The 24,096-nt window shown below is 48.4% G+C and overlaps 7 protein-coding genes across 7 annotated transcripts; 3 read left to right on the top strand and 4 right to left on the bottom strand.

Annotated features, from left to right (window-relative positions):
• Positions 1–583: 583 nt before the first annotated feature.
• N7509_004891 (uncharacterized protein) lies at positions 584–2,043 on the top strand (the record flags this gene model as incomplete). Its single annotated transcript, XM_056629528.1, has 3 exons — positions 584–1,363; positions 1,473–1,837; positions 1,878–2,043. 3 exons carry the CDS (start codon positions 584–586, stop codon positions 2,041–2,043), a joined length of 1,311 nt encoding a protein of 436 aa, XP_056488830.1.
• A 2,009-nt stretch (positions 2,044–4,052) lies between these two features.
• N7509_004890 (uncharacterized protein) lies at positions 4,053–5,177 on the top strand (the record flags this gene model as incomplete). The annotated part of the gene is made up of 1 exon (XM_056629527.1): positions 4,053–5,177. The coding sequence occupies one exon, from the start codon at positions 4,053–4,055 to the stop codon at positions 5,175–5,177; it is 1,125 nt and encodes a 374-aa protein (XP_056488829.1).
• Positions 5,178–5,482: 305 nt separating this feature from the next.
• Positions 5,483–6,947, bottom strand: N7509_004889 (uncharacterized protein; the record flags this gene model as incomplete). The annotated part of the gene is made up of 5 exons (XM_056629526.1): positions 5,483–5,961; positions 6,027–6,094; positions 6,150–6,559; positions 6,634–6,738; positions 6,792–6,947. The coding sequence occupies 5 exons, from the start codon at positions 6,945–6,947 to the stop codon at positions 5,483–5,485; spliced, it is 1,218 nt and encodes a 405-aa protein (XP_056488828.1).
• A 1,318-nt stretch (positions 6,948–8,265) lies between these two features.
• On the bottom strand, positions 8,266–11,177 carry dapB (dipeptidyl aminopeptidase dapB; the record flags this gene model as incomplete). The annotated part of the gene is made up of 3 exons (XM_056629525.1): positions 8,266–8,390; positions 8,458–8,727; positions 8,798–11,177. 3 exons carry the CDS (start codon positions 11,175–11,177, stop codon positions 8,266–8,268), a joined length of 2,775 nt encoding a protein of 924 aa, XP_056488827.1.
• A 1,174-nt stretch (positions 11,178–12,351) lies between these two features.
• Positions 12,352–14,320, bottom strand: N7509_004887 (chaperonin-containing T-complex subunit CCT4; the record flags this gene model as incomplete). Its single annotated transcript, XM_056629524.1, has 8 exons — positions 12,352–12,934; positions 12,984–13,207; positions 13,267–13,839; positions 13,909–13,938; positions 13,990–14,019; positions 14,087–14,109; positions 14,164–14,215; positions 14,273–14,320. 8 exons carry the CDS (start codon positions 14,318–14,320, stop codon positions 12,352–12,354), a joined length of 1,563 nt encoding a protein of 520 aa, XP_056488826.1.
• Positions 14,321–14,645: 325 nt separating this feature from the next.
• On the top strand, positions 14,646–16,203 carry rpt1 (proteasome regulatory particle base subunit RPT1; the record flags this gene model as incomplete). The annotated part of the gene is made up of 3 exons (XM_056629523.1): positions 14,646–14,740; positions 14,841–15,257; positions 15,324–16,203. 3 exons carry the CDS (start codon positions 14,646–14,648, stop codon positions 16,201–16,203), a joined length of 1,392 nt encoding a protein of 463 aa, XP_056488825.1.
• A 4,062-nt stretch (positions 16,204–20,265) lies between these two features.
• N7509_004885 (uncharacterized protein) lies at positions 20,266–23,593 on the bottom strand (the record flags this gene model as incomplete). The annotated part of the gene is made up of 4 exons (XM_056629522.1): positions 20,266–22,396; positions 22,459–22,771; positions 22,831–23,227; positions 23,288–23,593. 4 exons carry the CDS (start codon positions 23,591–23,593, stop codon positions 20,266–20,268), a joined length of 3,147 nt encoding a protein of 1,048 aa, XP_056488824.1.
• Between the last annotated feature and the right edge of the window lie 503 nt (positions 23,594–24,096).

Below are 24,096 nucleotides of genomic sequence, written 5' to 3'. Positions count from 1 at the left end.
GCCGTGCGCTATTCCAATGTATGAAGCCAGAGCTATCTTGATTAGTGGATACGAAAATCTCTCCAAGCTTAGATTATCGGTACATCTCGAAATCATGTATGTTTAAGCTTCCCTCCAGGGCTCAGGGTGAAATATCCGAATTCAAATATTCCACGAGGGATCGATTCTCTAATTTCTATGCTCTCTATTACTCGAGTTCATACAGCGATAGTTCTTAGGAAAGACCTCCTCCCATTTAGAGTGCGGCACGCGATCAATCACGATATTCAGCACCAGCACATAGCACCGTTCCTGCGAGTCCACCGACAAACATCAACCGTTTGATAAAACGAGCAATGTATGTGTGACCCTGTGCATAAATTCACGTCAGACAATCTAGCACGGCGAACACCTTCGACCCGGTCTATTCTTTGCAAAGTTGCAAAATGCAGTCACCCTTGAGCCGATGAGACATCGCAAGGTATGATGTGATCTATGAGAGTGTCACACTTAAAACTGCGTTTGACGCGGGCGTAGGTTGCTCAATCTTTGTTAGGTTTTGCTTGCTTCACCACGTTCCTCCTCAAGACTTATCATCAACCCAATGTCTGAAAACTACGAGATTTACCGTTATTCACCCCTTGAGATGATGAATTCGGAATCCACCATCGAAGAAGGGAAAGACGGGTCTTCCTCTCCGGAGAGGCTGAACTATCTGGGTGACCAGACCCTGAGGCTCACGTTCCCTCGGCTCATTGTTTCGTATATTTGTCTCTGCTCTTGTTACTTCATAACCTATCTTGACATGAACTCAACAACGACAGCTCTGCCTACAATTTCCAATGCACTATCTGCGGGAACAACAATCACTTGGGCGGGAACTGCCTTCCTTCTTGGGCAAACAACATTCCAACCTCTTTATGGTCGCGTTTCCGATATTTCTGGGCGTAAGCCTGTGTTGATGATCTCGGTCGCGTGTATCATGGTTGGCGACTTTCTCTCGGGGTGGGCAAAAGGTCCGATCTGGTTATATCTGACGCGCACATTGAGTGGAATTGGTGCTGGAGGTATAAGCTCACTGGTTTCGATTATTGTAAGCGACATAGTGAGTTTGAAAAATAGAGGAAAATACCAGGGATTCGTGAGCATCGCTATTGGAGCCGGGGCTGTCAGTGGTCCATTTATCGCGGCCAGCTTGATACAAAAGAGCTCCGATGGTTGGCGCTGGACTTTCTGGGTCCCATCTATCCTAGCCTTGATATGCATGTTGTTCCTATTGCTCTTCTTGCCATTGAAGCAAGTTTCAGGGAGTTGGAATATCAAAATCAGACAAATTGATTGGGCAGGGGTTATCTTGTCCACGACAGGAATTATTTTTCTACTGGTGCGTTAACTTACGTTGTGACTTTTTTTTCTTCGTCATTTTTGTCTTCTCCATCCACTTTTTCTTTTACCATTACTCTGCTTGGCTGGCTGACGACTTCTTCAAGTAGATCCCTATAAGCTCTGGTGGCAATACTTGGCCATGGAACAGCGGCTTCATAATTAGCCTACTGATTCTCGGATGTATTTTGATCGGCATATTCGTTCTAGTCGAGGGGCTTTTTGCTAAGCTTCCCATCATGCCTTTGACTCTCTTCAGACAAAGATCTCTTACCATAATGTTGATATCGGGTGCCCTCCATGACTATGTCTGGCAATCAACCCAGTACTTCATGCCTCTCTTCTTTCAGGAAGTTCGAGGTTTTTCACCCTTCGGAAGTGCCATGTTAACTTTGCCCTATGTTCTTGCTCAAAGTATCGCAGGCGCAATATCTGGGCCCGTGATGAGTCGCTTTGCTAGGTTCGCCAAGAGCCTGTTGGCTTTACTCTGACTATGTTCTAACTCTGATTATTAGATTCACACCAGTCCTACGCATCGGCCTTTTTCTATGGTCTGTTGGTGCAGGTCTTCGCCTCTTATTCAAACGAGATACTTGTATATTTGTATATACGGTGGTCCTTGCTATTGAAGGTGCAGGTGTCGGATTTACTCATCAACCGGGTAAGAATGGCACAAAATGACATTGGACACAACGCATTGTTAATAAATCTGAAATTTAGGTTTAGTAGCTGTCCAGGCTCTGGCTAGAGCGGAGGATCGTGCTGTGGCTACTTCAACACGCAATCTACTTCGATCATTGGGGTCTGTCTTCGGTGTTGCCATTTCAACCGCAGCCCAACGTGCCGCCATGCAGTCCGCTTTGCATCATTCAAGTCAATTGAATAATACGCAATCTGAAGCTTTATCCGGCCAAAGAGATAGAATTGAAGAAAGCTCTGACTTAGACCATTCACGAAATCTGGATGCAAAAATGGCCGGATTTCGAATAGTCTTCGTCAGTTTAGTGCCATTGATTTCTTTGTGTTTTGTAGGTAACCTTTTAGTCAACCACGTCTCATTGAGTGAAAATTGCGTCGATAAAGCGGTCGTAATAGATGAAGGTGTGTTCTGCACTCTCTCTGTTCTCGTTATCTTCTGCTTTATAACAACTGGGCTCAGCGCTAAAAGATCGAATCTAGGATCGTCCGAGTCCACTGACAGTGGCTCAGAAGTCAATTCACACGAAGTCTCTAGAACTGAGGGGAGCGACTACGCTAAATAACTGCAGATGCATGATATCTTGTTATGGCCTTTCTTTCGAACTTGTAGTTCCACTCTGCAGGTTCCGAGGTGATGACCGACCTGATGCCAACCTTGAAAGGGAAACATGGAAATAGGAAACATGCTGAAGGTGGAAGCATGATACTGGCCCCGTTGATAGACTGCTAGAATAAGGTAACTTGAAATCACATAACAATACCTAACTATCACACCCCGTCTAATCTAAGTGCTGCCCAGGTGCACACTTATGTATTAGGGAGTGCAATTCATATTGAAGAAAGCAATCGAATAAGCTCATATCCGACACGCATATGCATGGAATCATTGGTCTTGATTTCTCTCGGGAGCTGACAGCCGAACAGTATCTAATAATACCTCTTGCGGCTGCCCGGTCAAAACAAAAATAATTCGTGCGAGCTCCACCGGCTCAAAATTCGGTTCGCGTTCGAAAGCAAAAAAAAAAAACGGGGAATCATTTCAAGAGCTTTTGCAAGCGAAGTAAATCCCATTGGTGTAAAACTCCTCATCTTAAATTCCTGTTTCTGGCAGATTGTCGTAGCCCATCACTGCCTAATAAGGTTAAACTCGCGTGGCGGGCAAAAAGTCTAGAAGTCGGTCGCTGGAGCCAAACTAGACCACCAGGGGTAATTTATGGCCAACTAGCGTCCCGTTCCGACGGGCCCTTCTGGATCTTCCTCAACGGTTTTTTCATGCCTTGCGGATATTTCGGATACTACGGGGATTTCCACATGTTTTCCCCGCGCCGGAAGAGCACCGAGATCCCGACCGGACGTACATACCACGCGTTCTCCTTCAACCTGAAACTGGCGAGAAAATTTAGCTGAGACTAGTATTTGTATCAGGTCACGGGTGCGTCTCTAGTGGTTTGAGTTCGCCATTAAAACTGTATCTCTCTTTTCACGTGCATCTGGTTCACGCCGAGGACTTGCAGTTTCTGAGAAGATGGATCGGCGGTATCTTGTTGGGGCGCACGGTTGTTCTCGCTAGATTTATGTTTGATTATGCTATAATTGCTATGGGCGATAGAGGCAACCAAAATCAGTTGTCCCTTTCTTCAAGTTTTCTCTTCCTTTTTTAGACTGGGCTAGGTTGAGTATTCTCTGAGAGTCTCATGGTTTTATTAATAGCGAGAGAAGTAGATAAAGTATTTCTAACAAGGCCGCAAACTTGAGCTTTTGACAACAATATTTAAGAACAAAATAAACTTTCTTAGGTGGTCAAGATTAAAGATACCATAAACCATGGCCGACAACCTGTCAATCGGCGGATCAGGCCGGTTTCGGAAAGTAGATAAATGTGAACATTTGACAGATGCGTTCGGCCAAGAAAATAGCCATTGATATTCAGACAGAGTCAGTTCTTGATATACGATGTACCCTGTGATCATTGTGCAAATTTTCAAGTCAATATGTTAGGCTCTCGCGTCCTTGTCGCTTTCTGCATGGCCCTCCAGGCCCAAGCAGATGTAACCGAAGACTACGACAAACGTCTTAAAACCGCCATAATTCTTGACCATCCAACTACAGGCGCTAGCATAGCCCCTGACGGCCGCACCTTCCTCAAAATTGCCCATATTGACGGCACGACGGGTTCACAAATTGTCGAGGTCATCAGCAACAACCACACACTCATTCCCTACCCCGACGAGGAATGGAATTCGTGGAATGTCAGCACAGACACGCCAACCGATTCAGAGTACAAATACGTTTCAACCAACGCGCAACGTATCGGTCCTGATGGAAAACTCTGGGTTGTCGACAGTGGGAATCTTCAAATCTTCCCTAATTCGTCTAAGCTTATCTCCTTCGACCTGGAGACTAACAAGGTGGAGCGTACCTATTATCTTGGCGATGTTACAACTACCGGTGGCTCACTGAATGACGTACGCTTCAATGGAAGGTACGCTTATTTGACCGAGTATACCATCGGTTCTCTCATTGTCCTAGATCTGGAGACCGGTCACGCACGGATGGTGCTGCGCGGCCATCACTCAGTCGTTGCATCTATGCCGCTATCAGCTGAGGGCCATTTACTCCGCAGTTCTTCCACGGGACAGTTTCAGTATATCCATGCTGATCAGCTTGAGGTCTCGCCTAGTGGCGATTACTTATATTATCAGCCAGGCAGCGGATACATGTCACGCATCGAGACAAAATATCTCAATGAGGCACTTCATAATAGAACAATGGCAGACATGCTGCCCAACTATGTGGAGCCCTTTGCCTTAACGCCTAGTACCGGGGGCACGGCCATTGATTCCAATGGCAACATTTACTACAGCGATGGCGACCGACAGGAGATCCGGGTTCTAGCGCCTAATGGGACTACCATGTTGTTGGTTCGAGATCACAGGCTTTTGTGGATAGACGCTTTATGGCTGGACACACAGCAGCGTCTGTGGATGTGCGCGTCGCAGCTTAATCGTGGTGATCTCTTTTTGCAACCCGGATATCAGGAGAATACCATTAAGAAGCCTATTTACGTCTATACCATTGATATTGGTCGCAGCCCACCAACATTGGATCATGCTTGAGAGAATTGCTTTCTACATTGAAAGGGGCATGAAAGAGCGGCAGATAGCAGGGTGGCAATAAAACCGATAATGAACCTTTATATTCCCCGCATGAATATGAGCATATCCCGCGAGTAGAACTCTAAAGCGAGAAGGTTTGTGTCTAGTGAAAATTTACTTGGCGGGGGAAACCTTCTCAAAATTGAATGTGAAACAAGATGAAACCTTCTTTCGCTGAGTGGTATTCAGCGGAGAAAGGCAATACGGAGTACTCAGATACTCGAATCAAGTAGAAATGCTCATTATTATTTTGAATCTTTACTATACTATACATTTTCCCTCTCAAACCTGTGATGGTGATACCCTTCATTGACATCATTTTCAGCAGCGGTTCGAATAACCTCGAACGTCTGGTGAACACCCACTTCCATTCTTCCAGGAAGAGGAGGGTGATGCACGTTCAAGCCTTCTTCGCTACTGCTCGGGCTGGACGGCCTTGGCCAGGACTTCTTTGAGTCTCTTTGGCTCTCGATGTTCGTGACCATGACTGAGACCTTATCGGGTCTTAAGTCGCCTCCTTCGGCTTGGCTAATTGATCCCAATGGTAGTGCTGCACCATGTGCTCCGCTGAGACCGCCGCCGGTACGGCGCCCGTATGATTGTTTGGGAAAGCCGGCTGAGTATGATGGATCGGCGCGCGAGCCGAACCAGTGACGAAGGAGGGGGCGGAGGGTTGCGAGACTGCCGGCGGTGATTCCTAGACCAATCTCAAGATTCGACCAGTATGCGATTTGGACGGTCGAGACTTTGGCATATGTTAGTATCTTTTCAATGAGGAGGTTGGTGTAAGATGGGAGAAGCTTGACGTACATAAAAAGTCGTTCAGATCAAGGAAGGTACTGACGAATGGGATGCGAACAATAACAGCAGAGGAGGCACTATGAAAATAGTCAGTTGTTTGTCCCAGAGTCTTGGGAGATAAAGTCCACATACATGCAAGCCATACTCAAAATGCCAATCACCGCAATCTTCGTCTGCCTCTTCATTTGTAGTTGGTGGACGACGAAAATGGGTAGAATGCCGACAGTGAAATCACAGACGGCAGCGAAGACACTGTAAACGTATGTCATGGCGACGATGATTTCCATGTTGATGCAAAAGCCTTCGCCTTCCTTGTTTACGACTGGGTGGAAAGCCATTCGGGTCCAGAAGTATGACAGTGGCTTGCACTGTAAGAGCATGAGGAACATGAAAACAAGGCCAGCCAAAACCGTCAAGGCCATGACCGAGTAAAGAGTCCACATGTGTGTTTTCTTGATGCAGATACGCATCAAGAAAATGCAAATCGAAATCTTGCAGAAAATTGATGAAAAACAGAATGCAATTTCACATAACCACCAATACTTTTGAAGACAGAATGTTAGTGCTTTTCTTTTCGCCTTTTAGTCAGAATATAGATTTGGCTGGTTTGATTTACCTTCATTGCGATCACTCGCTCCTCGGCGGGGACATTATACCAGTGTCGCCCATTGCCGTGGAGACCTGCCCCGATCATGGATGCTGAAAACAGTATATAACAGGCCTATTAAGATGTTAGCGGGTTGTAGACGGTAGCAAAGAGATGGGTTAATTTACCATAGCCACCACCATCGAGGTATCATCCCAGCCGAACGCCTTCACTAGGCGAAGTCGGACATAGCATCGAAGTGCCACAGTGATAAACGCTATGGTCATAAAAGTAGCTGCGACAGCTATAATGGCCCCATTTTGATGATCCTCAACGGTACCCATAACGCCGATTGACAGGGCGAAGGAAGATCCGTGGAATAAGTTTCCCTGATCCCTCGCATCCAAGCAGAGGAAAAGTTAACGAGGGCTCTGGAAAAGTGGAATTCGCAGAGTTAAAAAGCGTTTCGTGTCAGGGGGAAACTTGTATGTAGTACGCTAGACTCCATAACTCTGTCTTCGGCAGGGCCAGAACGGGGTAAGTAAACATTCTAGCGTGAAGCCACACACGGCATCAAGCGCAATTTGACCAAACACAAACTGCCGGACGCAGGGATTTCTCAGGCTACCGGGGGGGACCCGCTTGCCATGATGCGTCCCACAAGTGGCTCAAGAATCTTCATCTCCGACAGAGAGGGTCTCGTGTACGCTAACAAGGTGAATTTTAAGGGGCCTTTGGAGCTAACGGCCGCTGTTTAGCGTGATTCGGGCTGGCAAGCGGTGCCGATCCACTACAGACGCGGGACGGCCAGGCCAGGTGGATGGAACCACAAGCCATTTGGAAATATCCTGTTCGTGAATTACCGAGGTTTTTCTCACTGGCAGTGTATATCCCCTCTTTTGGATTGGTGGGAACCGTGGAGTACCAAGCGAGAGGTTGACAGGGGGAGATGGGGGGTCCATGAAGATCCGGATTTTGACAGTTTTGACAGTTCCAATGACAGCTCGGAGAACCACTGAACGGGTATCCGACCCAAACTCACTCCACAGAGGTTTGTAGATTTAATATCGGTATATATTATCCCGTTATTATGGACATGTTCGTTCCCTGGGACAAACTACTGCACCGCACTTAAAATCCTGTTCGGGGGAATTCCGGCTAAGAAGGATCAGTAGACGCGGATCAGTGGGTTGGCCTATTTTTATATGGGGCACACTTTCAGCTTGACCCCAACACGTGACAGTCTAGGGCTCGAATTATCTACTTGGCGTCGATCCCTCGTGGGCAATCTTATTGTGGGTGGCCTGGGTGGCGTAGGGAGTAGGGAGTAGGGAGTAGGGAGTACTCGTATGAGTACGGAGCATGATATGGAGAGAACAAAAAGTTGAACCCGCTGAACCTTATGAGGCTTACGGAGTACACCCAGACTATCATTTTCAAGGTTCGGTTATCGAGCCTTGACAGGTTTAGTTCTTTCTGGGCCGCGTACTAGTAGTCGGAATTGGGGATACATCTTCCGGGTCGATGAGATCTACATACGGAATACTCGAAGCCTGAATCATGTCTTAGACTGAATGTCGAACGTCGAATCAATTGATGTTATTTATGTATTTACGAACCACTAATGATATCTATAAAGCCCGAAAGAAGTAGCACCGCAGATCAAGCGGGGAGGTCGAATTGCAAAGACCGCTTCAAACGATTCCATGCCGAGTCTTGCTCAGGCTTTGGGTTCTCGATGCGAGACCATTCGCCGTTGAACGCATTGACGAGCCAGCTCGAAAGACCTATGATCCACATTAGTTCATTTCAGATCCGTTCCGTTCCTTCTGGGTGGGGTATCAAGGAACTCACGTTCATAGACCAGCGTGTGGCCATTGTGGAAAAAGATGCTGTGGTCTGAATCAGGGAACACCTGCATATCGTAGTTGTCGATATTCGCCAAGTCGAGCTTGTCGATCAAAACAAGTGAATTTTGGAGGTGGACATTGTCATCGGCGACACCGTGCATGATCAGGAATCGGGTGTTCTCACCCAAGGCTGCGGCGTCGGAGATCGTCGCATTCTCGTAGCCTTCAAGGTTGTGCTGCGGTGTGTGCATATAGCGTTCTGTGTATATAGAATCTGTGATTAAAAGTCACTCACGTTAGCCGTTTAATTCTACTCTGACCAAGTCGAGCAGTTATCAAATTACCATAATATCTCCAATCAGTGACAGGTGCTACAGCCATGCCGTACTGGAATGTCTGGCCCGCATCGCGTTCGAGGATCTTCAGAGTCATGAACCCGCCATAGCTCCAGCCCCACACAGCCATGCGGCCTTCGTCGACATATGGCTTGTCGGCCCAGATCTTGGCTGTTTCAATCTGATCATTGGCTTCGTAGTGGCCCAAGTTGCCACGGACGATGCATCGGGCGTCCCGTCCAATGAAACCTGTACCCCGTCCATCGACGGTGACTACGATATAGCCAAGGCTCGAAGCGACGTATGATTGGAAGTCAACCGTAAACTTGCGGTCAACCGTTTGGGATCCGGGTCCACCGTACAGGAAGAAAAGCACGGGGTATTTCTTAGACGGGTTGAAGTGTGGCGGCCGGCGCTCGAGCACTTGGAGGGTATACCCATCGATTGTCACATTAGTGTAGACCTCTGCAGGCAGTGCGTAATCCTCGACCATCTCAATGAGGTGCGAATTCTCTTCAATAGTATCTTCAATCTCCAATTTATCACCATCGGTGCTAATGATGGCTTGCCAGGGTACTGCGGGTCCCTTCGAAGTAAGCAGTCCATATCCAGATCCTTCCGAGAAGGAAATACCAAAGTATCCAGGCTTGGATGTATCTGTCAAGGGTCGAAGATCAGATCCATCAAGCTTGACCGAGTATACATGCCGTTCAGTAGGCGCTTCCTGGGTTGAAACGAAGTAAACCAAGTTTTTCTTCAAATCGACCGCAGATGGTGCGCTGACGACTTCCCATTTTCCTTTTGTAAGCATTTTGGGCTCTGAGCTATCGATGGGAGAAAAGTATGCCAAATGGTCATAGCCTTCGTGGATGACAGTATCAATGTATCCATCCTCTGGTCGGCCATTTTTCGGGTCTGCGGGAATGAAACGAGTCGACTGCGAGGGCTCAACCCAGCCACCATCCAAGGCAGCAATGTCCTCTGTCCGAGCGAGCTTTCCAGTTCGAGTCTCGGTGTCGAGAACGAAAATCTTAACAACGTCACTCTCACGATTGGTCTCGCGAATAAGAACGTTGCCTCCGGTCCCCCAGACGATTTCAATGATGATCCGGTCATCATCAGCAAAGTCGTCCGGCATGGCGATAGAGAAAACCTCGTTCTTTTCGACATCATAGAATTGTAAGTCCACCACCGGGTTGGGTGCTCCAGACTTGGGATACTTGATCTGTCGGACCTCTGGATAATTCTCAAGGCCAGGTTCCGGAGCCTTGCCTGAAGGGCGAGACAGGAAGTACTGAACTGGGTATTCGGGAACAGCAGTCTCGTTGGTGCGTAGGAAAGTCAGGAACTTCCCATCTTGCGACCACCAAGTGCCAGTTCTACCCTGGAAGACCTCTTCTTCATAAACCCAATCGGGAACGCCATAGAAGAGGTCGTCACCACCGTTTTTAGTGATGGGAGTCACCTCCGATGAAGACAATTTCCGCAAGAAGAGATTATTCTCGCGGACAAAAACAACGGCATCAGACTGGGGCGACCAAACAGCCAGCTGGACCCGATCACTCAAGTCACTGTGGTCCAGCGGCTCCGCCTCCTGGGTCGCGACATCGAAAATCCAATATTTGCCATAGAAAGAGTGTCTCCAATTACTCTGGTAGTCAGACATGATCAAAACCTTCTCCAAATTGGGGCTCGGCCAAGTCATGCCCGGCCTGACGAGTTCGCCATCAACCCGGAACTCGGCTTTGTCCATCAAGACACGGGTTTCCAAAGCACCCGACTTGTTTTTGCGGCTTCGAATATCCTCCACTCGCAAAAAGCCATCTCCACTTTCGCCTTGTTCCACCAAAAGTCCATCTTCACCATTTGGCCCAGCAATCCAGGAAATGGCATGCGACCGCGGTAACCACTCCCCCTTCAACATCTGCTCCAATGTGACGGACCGTCCGTAGCTAGTGCCTCCGGTCGCAGAGTGTGGATCGTGAATAGTAACGGTTGAGGTAGACGAGAGGGCCGCGGTGCCGGGTCGCTTCGATGTCAGGAACAGCACGAAGGCGAGCAGCCAACCACCAACACAGAGCAAGCCCAAGGTCCAGAGAACGCGACGCATCCGACTCGACACGGCTTCTGTCTTCTTCCGGCCTGGTAAGAAGGGCTCATCCGAACCTCCATCTGGCCCATCTTCTATATCGTAGTATCGTTGTCCCTGACCCTCCCCTTCTCCTCCTTGATCGTCCGCGGCTAGCATGCTTGCCTTGTGAGCTTCGAGGAAGGTCGCCGAGGCCACCGACAGGCCCGAATCGGTGGTAGCTTGTGAGGCGAGTGAATTCGATCGCCGAATAGGTAAGGGTACTGCCTCGGGGCTGCCTTCGTCATCGAGCTTCCCCATGGTTGTCAAAGCTGCGGTGAGGCTGAAGCTGAGGTTGGATTGGATTGCTTATCGGTGGGACTCTCTCGGGGTTTGGTGGATCCGCGGACAAGCGCGGCACTTGGCACTGAATAGGGACTCCGATACGAGTATACAAGCAGTGTTCACCACAGCCAACTTGACTCGGAAGGTTTCTGATTCTCAAGTCTCGGCACTGGGCGAAGTTGCCAAGATAAATGCAGGTGTCCTTGCAGGTGTATCTCATTCATGAGGCACAGGACGCGTATCGCGTATTCCAACCTTGGAAGTTGTTGCTTAGCACACAAAGCACTAGCACTAGCACTAGCATCCATGGCAGACCGGAGAAAAGGCCTTATTGAGAACCCTTTTTGGTCAAGCTTTTTCTGGTGTGGACGCGGTTCGTTCGATAAAAATCTCCGAATAAAGTGCTCAATAAGAGATTCCATGGATCCTGCCAGTGGTCTGAAAGTCGCCGTCCACTGATGGTGGTGGACGATGGCGCATCTAGATGCATTTTGGGCGAGTGTGGCGAGGACTTGGATAAATAGGACTCGCAATTGATAAGAGACTTGGAGAAATAAAAGGTTGAAACTTGAAACTTGAAAGCATTGAGGTTCAAATTCAACTTGAAGTTCATCAGGGAGAAAGTGGTGGGGGTAGATGTTCAAGTTGTTTCTTTGTTCACCCGCCACCAACAACCTTAGCCTTCCCCCTAGGGCCTCTACTACTAGTAGAATACTCCAGGCTGACAACTTGCCCAGGGGACCTCAGGACTTTGGCTGATTCAAGTTCATAAACCTTGGAATTCAAGCTTGGCGATTTGAGAGGGTCATGGACTTCAGTGTGATTTTTTCGACAGCTTTGGCACTGGCAGTAGTAGTACCTAGGTATATATAGTGGTGAACTCGTACAGTTGTTCTAATTTAGACCAAAAGATCCAAGACACTGGCAGTAGTACTACGTACCACTGCCCAGGTGGAAATTGAATGGCAATTACAAGAGCTGGATCCTACTAGTCGAAAAAGAATTATGAAAGGACATGACAATCAGACTTTTGATGGAAATGTCCCAACCCCAAGATCTATGTGAAAACGGATATTTTTTGGTAGTAATTACTCGTCGCGATGCCATCGCGGTTCATCATACAGCTCTAGGCAGAGGTCCCTGAAGCCATCTACCGCGACAGAGCAATGTCGTCAATTCTCATGATCATCTTCACGGTCTCCGCAGCCAGCTCAATCGCGCTGGTGCTGACCAGCAGAGGCTGCAGAATGTTCTCCTCCGTGATATCATCCTTGACACCGCCGCTGCGGATGCTAACACCAGCATTGTACTGGCCCTGGGCGTGACGGTGGCGCAGCTCGGTGACAACCTTGATCGAGTTCAGACCAGCGTTCTCCGCCAGAGTGGTGGGGATGACCTCCATGGCATCCGCGAACGCCTTCCAGCAAATGGCCTCGGTACCAGTGAGCTCACGGGCACGCATGGCAAGGGTGTGAGCAACCTGGACCTCGGGAGCACCACCACCAGCAATCATGGCGCGCTTCTTGACGAGACAACGGATGACACAGAGGGCATCGTGGAGGGAACGCTCGGCCTCGTCGAGAATCAGGCGGTTGGCACCGCGGGCGACGATGGAGACGGTCTGGTTGACGGGGTTGACGGGGGCCTTGATACCAGTGATCTTGACGTAACGGGCACCGGAAGACTGAACCTCCTCGATAAGGTCAGCAGTACCGAGCTTGTCCTCGGTGAAGCTGTCGACGTTGGCAACGGGCTTGCAGCCGAGAGACTTGCAGCAGGAACTCGACCTCATCGCGCTCGATGTCCTTGATGGCGAGGATCTTAAGACGAGAAAGGAAGTGCAGGGAAAGTTCGTTAACGGCGTCGCGGAGGATCGACTTCTGGATCAGAAGGACGTTACACTTGGTCTTTTGGATCTTCTTGACCATGTTGAGCAGATACTGGCGCTCCTCCTTCAGGATCTTGTCCATCTGGCGGTAGTCGTTGACAACGATTTGGTTCTCCATCTAAGAGGGGTCAGTTTCGCCGTCCTTCCGAAAAAAAGAATACCGGGCGGGCGACATACATCAGGCTTGGGAGGGCTGAGCTGGAACTGGATGAGACCTATCCGGGCCTTCTCAATTCTTGTTGGGCCACCGCTGTTCTTGATGACGGGCTGGTTCAAGACCAGGCCATCGATCATCTCACTATCTTCAATGGTACCTCCAACCTTCTTCACGATACGGATGTTGCGCAGGTCAACGTTCTCGGCGGTCTTGGGGTCGACAACCTTCAGGACGGAGTCCACGGCCATAGGGCCCAGAAGACCGGAGTGCTGGGAGACAATCTTGGAGGAGAGGGAGGTAGAGGCGGCTTGGATGAGGGTAGCGCGGTCGGTCAGGTTAATAGGACGGGACATGTTGTGGAGGATCTCGACAGCGGCGTTGGCAGCGCGCTGGAAGGACTCGGAGATGACGGTGGGGTGAATGCCCTTGGACAGCAGACGATCAGCAGCACCGAGAAGGCTGCCAGCAATGACAACGACGGAGGTTGTACCATCACCAGCCTCGACATCCTGTGCGGCACTGAGATCGACCAGCATACGAGCAGCGGGGTGCATGACGCTCATATCCTTCAGCATGGTGTTTCCATCGTTGGTCTGCGGGGGGGGGAGGGGAGTCAGTCGGAGGGGTCATCGGAGGATAGGTATGGAAATGGAATTGCGTACGATAATGGTGTTTCCCTTGGGGGTTTGGATCTGTGCCAGTATTAGTATCCCGTTGCCAATCAACCATTGTGGTGTACTTACCATCTTATCCATACCCCTGGGTCCCAAAGACTGTGATTCTCCGTTAGCCCCTCATCTCCGTATAATTTATAAATGTGAGCGGGTTTGACAAGCGTACAGTTCGAATGGCATCGGAGACAGCTATTTAAAGGTTAGCTGAATATCCACATCACATCTAGAATCGTTTTGACATACCTCGAGCGGCGAGAATGTTGGATGATCGCACGGCCATAGGCTTCTCCTTGTCCTGTCCGGTCATTAGCACGGAGCCCACACAAACAGCTTTTTTTTTTCAGGGGCGCACCTTGAAGGTAGTGGGGGCAGCGCCTCCCTGGGACACTGCAGCTGCCATATTGAATGTGAATATTCAAAAGCAGAAATGAAACAGAAAGGGGAGAGTGATGTTGGCGGAGATGGAGAAGACACAGGGAAATTCTGCGAGGTTCGGGGGGCGGTGATGAAGCTTGGCGTTGATTAGTGAGTTCCAGTTGCAGTTGCCGCTGGGAGAGCTTCGGCCACCACAGCTCTCTGCTCTCTCAACTCGACATCATCATCCCCCATCCACCCAATCTACCCAATTCCCAGAGTTCTCTCGATTTCGAATCTCGACTTATTCACTTGTCCGCTACATTCGATACTTCCGCAGCTCTCCAGCCCGAGGCTGTCAACACATCACCATGCCTAGCGCGACAGGCCAGAACTGGGAGAAGTACCAGAAGAACTTCGCTGATGATGAGGAGCCCGAGAAGAAGATCACACCCCTCTCAGATGAGTGAGTCGCCCATTGTTCAACCGATCCGGGGATGCTGCCGAGCTCCGGTGGTGATGGTGGTGGTGGTGGTGGTGGTCATGGTGACTGACGTCTTTGGCAGTGACATTGCGGTACTTAAGACTTACGGAGCCGCTCCCTACGCCAACGCCCTCAAGAAGCTCGAGAAGGATATCAAAGACAAACAAAACAGCGTCAACGAGAAGATCGGCGTGAAGGTAATTATTACACTGCCAGCTACCTCGACCCCTTTGGACCCCCCCCAGAGCTCACACTCACACGCGCATCAGGAATCCGACACAGGTCTTGCACCTCCACACCTTTGGGATGTCGCCGCCGACCGACAACGGATGGCGGAAGAGCAGCCCTTGCAAGTAGCTCGCTGCACGAAGATTATTCAGGATGAGAAGGATGCCGACAAGAGCAAATATGTCATCAACGTCAAGCAGATCGCCAAGTTTGTCGTCAATCTAGGAGAGCGCGTTAGTCCGACAGATATTGAGGAAGGCATGCGAGTTGGGTAAGTGTTTCCCTTCCGATGATGAGCGGGCCTCAAGGCGACGGATACTGACTACTGGTCCCACAGTGTCGATAGGAATAAATACCAGATCATGCTGCCACTTCCTCCCAAGATCGACCCCAGCGTGACGATGATGACTGTTGAAGATAAGCCCGATGTTACATACGGCGATGTTGGTGGTTGCAAAGAACAGATTGAGAAGCTACGAGAAGTCGTCGAGATGCCCTTGTTATCACCAGAGCGATTTGTGAACCTGGGTATCGACCCACCCAAGGGTGCCCTGCTTTACGGCCCTCCCGGTACCGGAAAGACCCTCTGCGCTCGTGCCGTCGCCAACCGAACAGACGCAACTTTCATCCGTGTTATTGGTAGCGAGCTGGTCCAGAAGTACGTTGGTGAAGGTGCCCGAATGGTCCGTGAATTGTTCGAGATGGCACGCACTAAGAAGGCGTGCATTATCTTCTTCGACGAAATCGATGCTGTCGGTGGAGCCCGTTTCGACGATGGTGCCGGTGGTGACAACGAGGTCCAGCGTACCATGCTGGAACTCATTACTCAGTTGGATGGTTTCGACTCCCGTGGTAACATCAAGGTCATGTTCGCTACTAACCGACCTTCCACATTGGACCCTGCCCTGATGCGTCCTGGTCGTATCGACCGAAAGATCGAATTCTCTCTCCCTGACGTCGAGGGCCGAGCCAACATTCTCCGAATTCACGCCAAGAGCATGTCCGTCGAGCGGGACATTCGATGGGAGCTGATTTCCCGCCTGTGCCCCAACGCTACCGGTGCCGAACTACGCAGTGTCGCGACTGAGGCTGGTATGTTTGCCATCCGCGCTCGAAGAAAGGTGGCCACCGAGAAGGATTTCCTGGCATCAGTGGAGAAGGTTATCAAGGGTAACCTGAAGTTCAACTCGACGGCGACGTACATGCAATACAACTAGAGCTTGGGAGATTGGTTCTTGCATGGAGCATGGCGGATAGGCTGTACGATCACTTCTAGTTCTTGTCATTGTGAACGAATCTATAATCTACAATACCGTTGACCCTGTAGTCCTTGTAATATGGTGCTAATCTGTATTGGACGGCCTTGAGTGAAAGATTCCTCAAGCATCCAATGGCGGCCGGCCAAAAAGACGAACCGCCATTGGCCACCTGAGCAGCTAATGTATCATCCATCACCCAGGTGCAGGAGGGGATCCGTTGTCAAAGAACCTCAGCTAGCTACGCCAAGTCAAACTAGGAACACACTATTCCACTTTGGGTTCCAGTGTTTGGCACCAAACATTGGAGCCCAAAATGGAAGAAATACCCCGGAACCTCTCGTTTTCTGTTGCTCCTACTGTGGAATTCCGGACTTAGATATTGGATCCACTGACATTTTGTAAAGTATCAGGCGGAGCCCGTCATCTCCCAGAAGTAGTCCTATCCGAATATAAAAGAAATCCACAGCACACATTCCGTTCGCTCTTGGATTCAGTTTTGGCCCAGAAATAACTTCAACGAAAAATTTATAACTCATAGATCGATTTTTTAATGGCCCCTTCCCCATGGACCATTATTCAGGATCTTGCTGGCTGAGTCACATGTTCATCAACTATAGCGGCGTTGATGGCCGAAACCATATTCCAGTTTTGATCCCAATAGATCCTGTTTCATTCGAATACTCGGTTGAAATGGGCTTAACAACAAGTGCTTCTACTCTGGATCAGTCTGCATTGCCGCCTTCGATGATGCCAACCCCGAGTATCATACCGTCGTCCCAATGGACTTGTGGCATGGATACCAGCTCCGCTGAAGCAACCTTTGGCAGCGATCACAGATCTTTATACTGGGATAACACGAATAAAGCTAGTTGGAGACAGGGGGGTGACCTTGAAAGTATTTCTTCGCTGCCGAATATATCTGGGCCACATCTCAATAGCCCTCGTCAGTTTAATGGTCTACCATCGGTTAAATCACACGGAGAGTTTCCAAGAAATTAGTAAGTACACGAGCGGAAGAGAACATACTCCTAATAAATTATCCAAGCTCTAACCGAGCATTTTGATCATTTTCAGTTCCCTCTCCCATGCTTGGAAATGCAGTTGGTATGGATGTATCAGCACCGACATGTTCCCTAACGAATCATCTCTCATGCATCATGTAAATTCATGCCATATCACCCCGACACAGAGCGAATTGAAATGTTATTGGAATGGCTGCACCTACAAGAAAAGCTTTTCTCGACTGCAAACCCTTGCGCGGCATGTCAAGGCTACCCACATCTCTCCCAGGCAATATGCATGTCCTGAGGTCACTTGCAGAAAGGCATTCGGGCGCAAAGACAAGCGCCAATTGCATTTACAAATATTTCATCCTCGTATCTTCAAGGAATACAAAGGCAAAAGAAAAGGCACAGCCACAGCCACAATAGATGAATGATAGATAGTATTACAGGTGTGGCGGCGACGGTTTCTTTTTCTGATACGAAGCTTTCTCAAGTATTATCTCATGCTATTCAATCTAACAATTTATGCTATGCATTGTTGCAATTATTCCAGCTCCAATTAGTTTCCCCCTGCCACGTCTTTGGAATACTCCTGAAAAATGTAACTGAACTCATCCCCCCGAATCTTAGACTTGGTTGCCATTCAAAAGAACCGCGTAGACACCTATATGTCATATGTTATAGGCCGTCAATAAGCGTGAGATAGATATTGCGCACCTGCGAGTTTCCATTTTTTACCAAGGGACTCCATTGCACATCTCATATCATTAAGTGCCTCCAAGCTCTGCTGGTGCCCATCAAGGTTATAACGATCGTAGAAATACTTGAAGGCGGGATGCCCCCAACACATGAGAAACGGAGACGCTCTCTTGGTACTAGAATAATCACCACTGTTGTAAATTCTTGACAAATTGAGACAAGTATGCGCTGATTTACTCAGTGGGTGACTAGGGTCATAAATACTGGCAGGCTCGTCATCGCCTGGTTCATCAAAAGAATAAAGTACAAATAGCGCGCTAGGAAGTTAGATTTGAGACATAGCTGATCTTAGGACCGGGTACTCACCTGTTTATAATGCTGCGTGCTACACTGACTGAAACGAGCGATGTTTGCAACTCAACTTCCAATACAATAGCTAGTGCGCTGATCGTGCGGTAGAGTTGTATCCGTCTCGTACGAATTGATTGATCTCCAGATTTATGGTCAGAAAATAATTGCAGTACTCGACCAACTAGATATGTGGCATGGACCAGTAGACGAAATGTCCCCATGTTGGAACTCGCCGGCGATAAAAGCGTTAAGTTGGCGCCAGGCGATGGGCGCTATGATTTGTTAGAATGGAGGCTCCAGGATGAAGAAATTCGGATTGAATACCGATTGTTTCCATGAAGCATCATCTGAAGGGAGTATGTAGGCTTCGTCTGGTTCTCGCAATAAAAGTGGGTATTGTGGACAACCAAGAGCTATGATCCTAGCATCATGATTTAGCAACATGACGAAGAACATAAATATAGAATTGACCAACCGCTCCATAACATATACCGACCACCATAAACGTCTTTTTTGCTCAAGATCTATCCAGTCGTTTGTATCATTTTGTCCTAGTGTTGCTTCTATCTCAAGAGCCCCTAAATATCGGACACAGCACCCCAGGGTTGTATACGCGGACGGGAAAATGCCATGTCCAAACTCGTAAAAGAGAAGTAGAAGCGAAGCCTGGAGCAATCTGATAGAGAGCGTACCGTAGATCTCTATAGTCATGAATGATGATTTCACAGCGAGATACTGGTTGTTTAGAGGTTGGTTTTCAGGGAGAGCGTCTGCATTCAACTTGATGCATGCAAGCAAAAGTACATCTTCTGCACTTAGGTGGCTGCTTTCATTCAATAATCTTGTATGAAGCTCATCGAGGGGAATAAATGGTATCCATGAGTCGACAACATTGGCAAAATTAGATACCCATTGCTCTCGATTGGTTTGGCCAGGGCCATAGATGTATTCTAGAATATCAGCACCAACGGCGTCACTTTTCAGTGAAGGGGGCACCGGGATAGTTTGACTTGAGCTTCCCAAAAACATTGCTGCATTGAATCGAACTCTTTTTGCAACCTCGCTTTCATTTGCCAAGGGCGCACCTGATACCATTGGCCGCGTAGCGCGGTTAGTATGGCCGTCAATTCGGTATTCGCAGCGGTCATGGGTTCTAGCTTAATGTTAGGATAAATCGCTGTAGAAAAGTTCAATCCAACAGACCTTAGGCAGTAGGAACAAATAGGATATGCGCGGTCGCATTTCTTCTTGCGCGCTCGGCAGTTTTTGCAGGCCAGGGGTGGTTTCATATTGGGCAGAGGGAACGAACGCGCTCTAAAGTCGTACTCTTCAACCCGATAATCCCGAGTTGACTCATCTACCAGACAGCCCAGCCGCGTCACATCGGAGATCACACTTCGGACTGTTGAATATTATCATCTTCGGAGTGGGCCGTGTGTCTCCTGCCTCATTCTCAATGGTGGCACGCAGGGCGGTCAAGCTGGGAGCTGATTGCCAGGGTACTTAATGAAGTTTCAATACTCTGATAGAATTCAGCTCCAAAGGTATATCAAAGTATTAAATTCGAATCTGCGAGATTATAAAATTTGACCTGCCCTGGTTTAGCGTCACGATACGCTAAAATTACTAGAGTCCATCCACTGATTCAAGTTCCCGGAGTGATCCATATAACCACGAATCCATGGCAACGGCAGGTTTAACCAAGCTATCACTTGAGATTTGGTAGGCTCAAAAATTGACATTAATTTCTATTGCATATTGCGCATTCTACCGATTCATTTAAACCTTGGAGCACATTGTTTGAATACAAATTTGGCAGAAACCTCTAGATTAGTCTCCGATGAACAAAACCAGAACAATCATGAAATAGTACTAGTAGATCTTGAGGAGAATTGACGAATTCTATATCTAGCTGCATGTCTATAGTTAAGGATCACCGTATGAAGACGTGGCATTCAGGTTTCATTCAGTCAACATTAAAGCTCCACTCTTTGCACCATGCCTTCATCATTTCTGCATTGATAGGAGTAAGCCGGTCTAGCGTCTTACTGAAGCCCCTTGTTCTAGTCGTAGAGAATCCCGGGTGATGAGGCTTTTCGGCAATGAGTCCCTTGTAGGCATCTAAAAGTTTCACAGCGGGAATTTTGCTTCCGTTCTCAGAGCTAGCTTCAACAGCCTTGACCCAGGTGGCCATATCAACAGACGCCATTGGATACCCTTGCTCTTCGTAGAAGCTCTTCACAGACCCTACAAGATCTCTCCACTGTGCATGGACTGGGTTCACAATGTGGAAATGGCCAGATATCTCAGACAAAGGGCGGCATGATAGAATGCCTGCAATTTCAAGGACTATCATAGCGACATCTTCGACCGGGACCCAGTCAATTGAATTATTCGCACCAAGGTCTGTAGGCAGCTGGCCAAGGCTTATCGACGAAGAAATGATAGTCGGCAGCCATTCCTGCTTATTCCAGGCTCCCTTTCCGTTGCGAGGACCAGAAATTTGACCGACACGAACCACTGCAGTTGGAACACCGAGCTTGTCTCTTGCCTGCTGTAGAATCAAATCACCAATAAACTTAGATTGACCATATCCCATTGAGGCAAGGCCCATATTGGTAAGAAGAGCTTCGGGAACAGGTCCAGGTTCAGCCCAGCGATCGACAGCGCCCACCGATGACAAGAAAACGATTGGAACACACTTTGTGGCATGGAAAGAGAAGTCTGCCAATCGTTGGACACCGTGAATGCTGGAATCGAACGATTCAACAGAAAGGTTGAAATTGACTGGCCAAGCATTGTGGATGATGCGGTCCACCGATGACAAGAGACGGTCGTAGATGACACCGTTCAGTCCAAACATTTCCTGTGACAGATCTGCGTGTAGAAATTCCGATTTTGGAAATTCAACCTGGAGGCCTCGCTCTCCATTAGACTGAAGTTGCTTCATGCAACCTCCATCGGCGCTTCTATTGAGACAAATGACCTTTGAAACAGAGTCGCTGCCCTCCAGTAGGTCCAGAATATACGAGCCGAGACTTCCAGTCGACCCAGTAAGAATGATTGTCTGTCCGTTGTCTTTGGGTGATGGCTTGTCGGGAATAGTGCCATCGACCGACTCGATACTGTACTTCTTCAAGAGTGAATTTGCCGCTTCCACTCCATCATTGTCATCGGCGATGACTTGGCTTTGAGAAATACGGGCAAACAGATTTCGAGCGAGCCTTCGAAGGGAGGAGTTGCCATAGATAACTCTTGTCGTAACCACACAGCAGTCTTCAGACACCCCAGCATGTTGGAGCTCATTTGCAAGAATTTTACTCAAGTTGATGATTCCAAGCGAGTCGATACCAGCTTCGAAGAAGTCTGCATCGGGCATGATCTCCTCAACGCCAAGCTGTGTGATGATAATGTCATACAGTGATTTCATAAGAGCATCTTCACTTTCAAGTGAAAGCCCCACCGTTCCGGCTGCATCATTGCCCTCATACATCTTCTCGATTTCGTCCTTGTAGAGTTTCAAGAACGCACCTCGCTGAAGAGAGCCCTTGGCAGATGATGGGATAGCTTTTGTGGAGTCTGAAATCTTGACCAAATGTTTGGCAATCTGTCCATGGGCCACTGTCTGTTTATTTACCTGCTCAATGGTAGGCCAGACATTGTCGATAAGGCGGGCCGCAGCATCATCGTTGGAAATTTCATGTGGCTCGAGGAAAATGCCAGCTTGGAATTTACCTTGACCGACGACGACAGCTCGTTTGAGAGCTGGATGAGCGCCAACAATAGATTCGATCGATACGGGATTCAGCTTCTCGCCATTTGAAAATACAATCACGTCATCTGATCTTCCGGAATGCAGCCAAAGATGAGGGAGAGTTGGGTGAGATTTGTATAGATCGTTGGTGTGATACTCATTAAGCTCGGGAAAAGTATAGAAGATGCCTTGCATTCCAGGGTCTTGATCTCGGCGGACTATGACATGCTCGAAGGTGCCATCGCCAGTCGGTCGGTAATCGGAGCCAAAGGTTTCATCATCGAAAACGAAGTATCTCCATAATTTCATATCTGGCTGGAAATAAATTGGGTACAACCCATATCTATTTTGTATCAGCAATGGTATACAATGGATTTCAATCGGGTTGGCCTTCAGGGGTCTCACTCTGTGGTTGAAATGATATTGGCGAGCGTGACTCCGGCCTCCACAAGTCGGTCCCCAGCCTCAACCTCAAGGCCACCACCACCACATGTCACAAATGAAAGCGTAGCTAGTAAATTCATATCATCCTTGTCGTGACTCATGTCTTGTAAAAGGGATGGAGCCAAAACAGCAGCATCGGCTCCGGAATTATTGATAAAAGAGTAGACACTATCCGGGGTCACTGCCTGGTCTGCAATTGGGAGCACCAGCGGAGTGCCCCAGAAGATTGAAAGACTGATGTAATAGTAGAGACCGAGAGCGTGAAAAAATGGCACTGAATCAAGAGATTTTGTTAGGTCATGCATAACGTTTGAGGATGAGAAGAACCCATACTTGTACACAAAACCTTGCTGCCCATCTCCGAAAAGGCCTTCATAATATGAGAATATCCAGTGAATTCAGGTCGTTGATGATATGCATCAGCTAGCGAGAGAATACCATGACGGCAAATAATTGGTTTTGGAGTTCCAGTACTACCACTTGTATGTAGAACGAAAGCCGGCTTTGTGCGAATTTCGTCAAATGGCTTTTGGTAAGGGAAAGACGGGACGTGCTCATCGGAAAGGATATCGCTGATAGAATCGATCAGGCTTGATTTCATCGGGCGAGCACTCAACCAAGACTCTACCACTTTCGTGGCCTCTGGTGAGTGAATTATCCACTGACAATCAGTCGCCTGAAACAGAGACAACTGGCTCTCGATGTTATTGCGGGGGGAGATAAAAAGGGCCTAACTTGTAATAAAAAGTGAGCCTCGGACCCCCAATATTCTCAAAAGCGAGATACTTACCTTGTAACCAGCTTTTATCGACGCAGCCAAAACAATCAAGTATCGTATGTCATTTGGACCGATGTACGCGACCGTGGGATAGTCCCCGTCTTTAGCATGTCCGGCGCGTTCGACGATCCACTTAGCAAAGCGGTTGATGGAATTGGCATATTTCCCGAAGGTCAATTCTTCCCATCCATCTTCTGCGTTTGCAGAACGGGGAAGAAAAACAACGGGCCGAGATGGTTCAGAAGATGCGATTTCATCGATCACGTCGACAAAGTTGCGTCGCCCAAAGGTAGTGGGCGGATGAGTCTTGAGATTCATTGTCGCAGTGGCGAAGATAATTGTAGGATATTTAGCTCGGTTTATATGGGAGGTTGTCGAGCTGAGTATTCTTCTCAAGCTTGGGAGGTTATTGTCGTCTTTATAGCCTCTGCACTGCTGGCTATACTGCCGATCAGCCCAAAAAGAGCTCATGGTTGCATCTCATACTGCAGAGAAATATCGCTCATCGCAAAATCCGCATCGTTGAAGACGGTCGTTCCGAACGAGCGAGGACCGAAAGTCCATGCATTCCTTGGAGCGGGTTCTGAGCGGACTTTAGCGTAAGATTCCCGCAGATCCATAAAGCTTGTTGTACAAACAAGGCCAGGTCAACAAGCCGCCTTGATGTCATGGTTCAAAGTACGATATGGGCAGATTTCAAATAAATTAGGAATCTATGGAGGCTTGTATCTGAATAATTTACTGGTAATGTATTATCCAATAGCGCTAGGAGTATTCATTTCTGATCTAGTGAGCATCGACCCTTGATTCCCACAAGTCCC

The sequence above is a fragment of the Penicillium cosmopolitanum genome, assembly GCF_028827165.1.
Source record: "Penicillium cosmopolitanum strain IBT 29677 chromosome Unknown utg000006l:49.0-5199605.0:1.0-5204138.0, whole genome shotgun sequence".
NCBI classification, from domain to species: Eukaryota; Fungi; Ascomycota; class Eurotiomycetes; order Eurotiales; family Aspergillaceae; genus Penicillium; species Penicillium cosmopolitanum.
The sequence above is the reverse complement of the archived record's forward strand: the minus strand, read 5'-3'. Positions and strand labels throughout refer to the sequence as shown.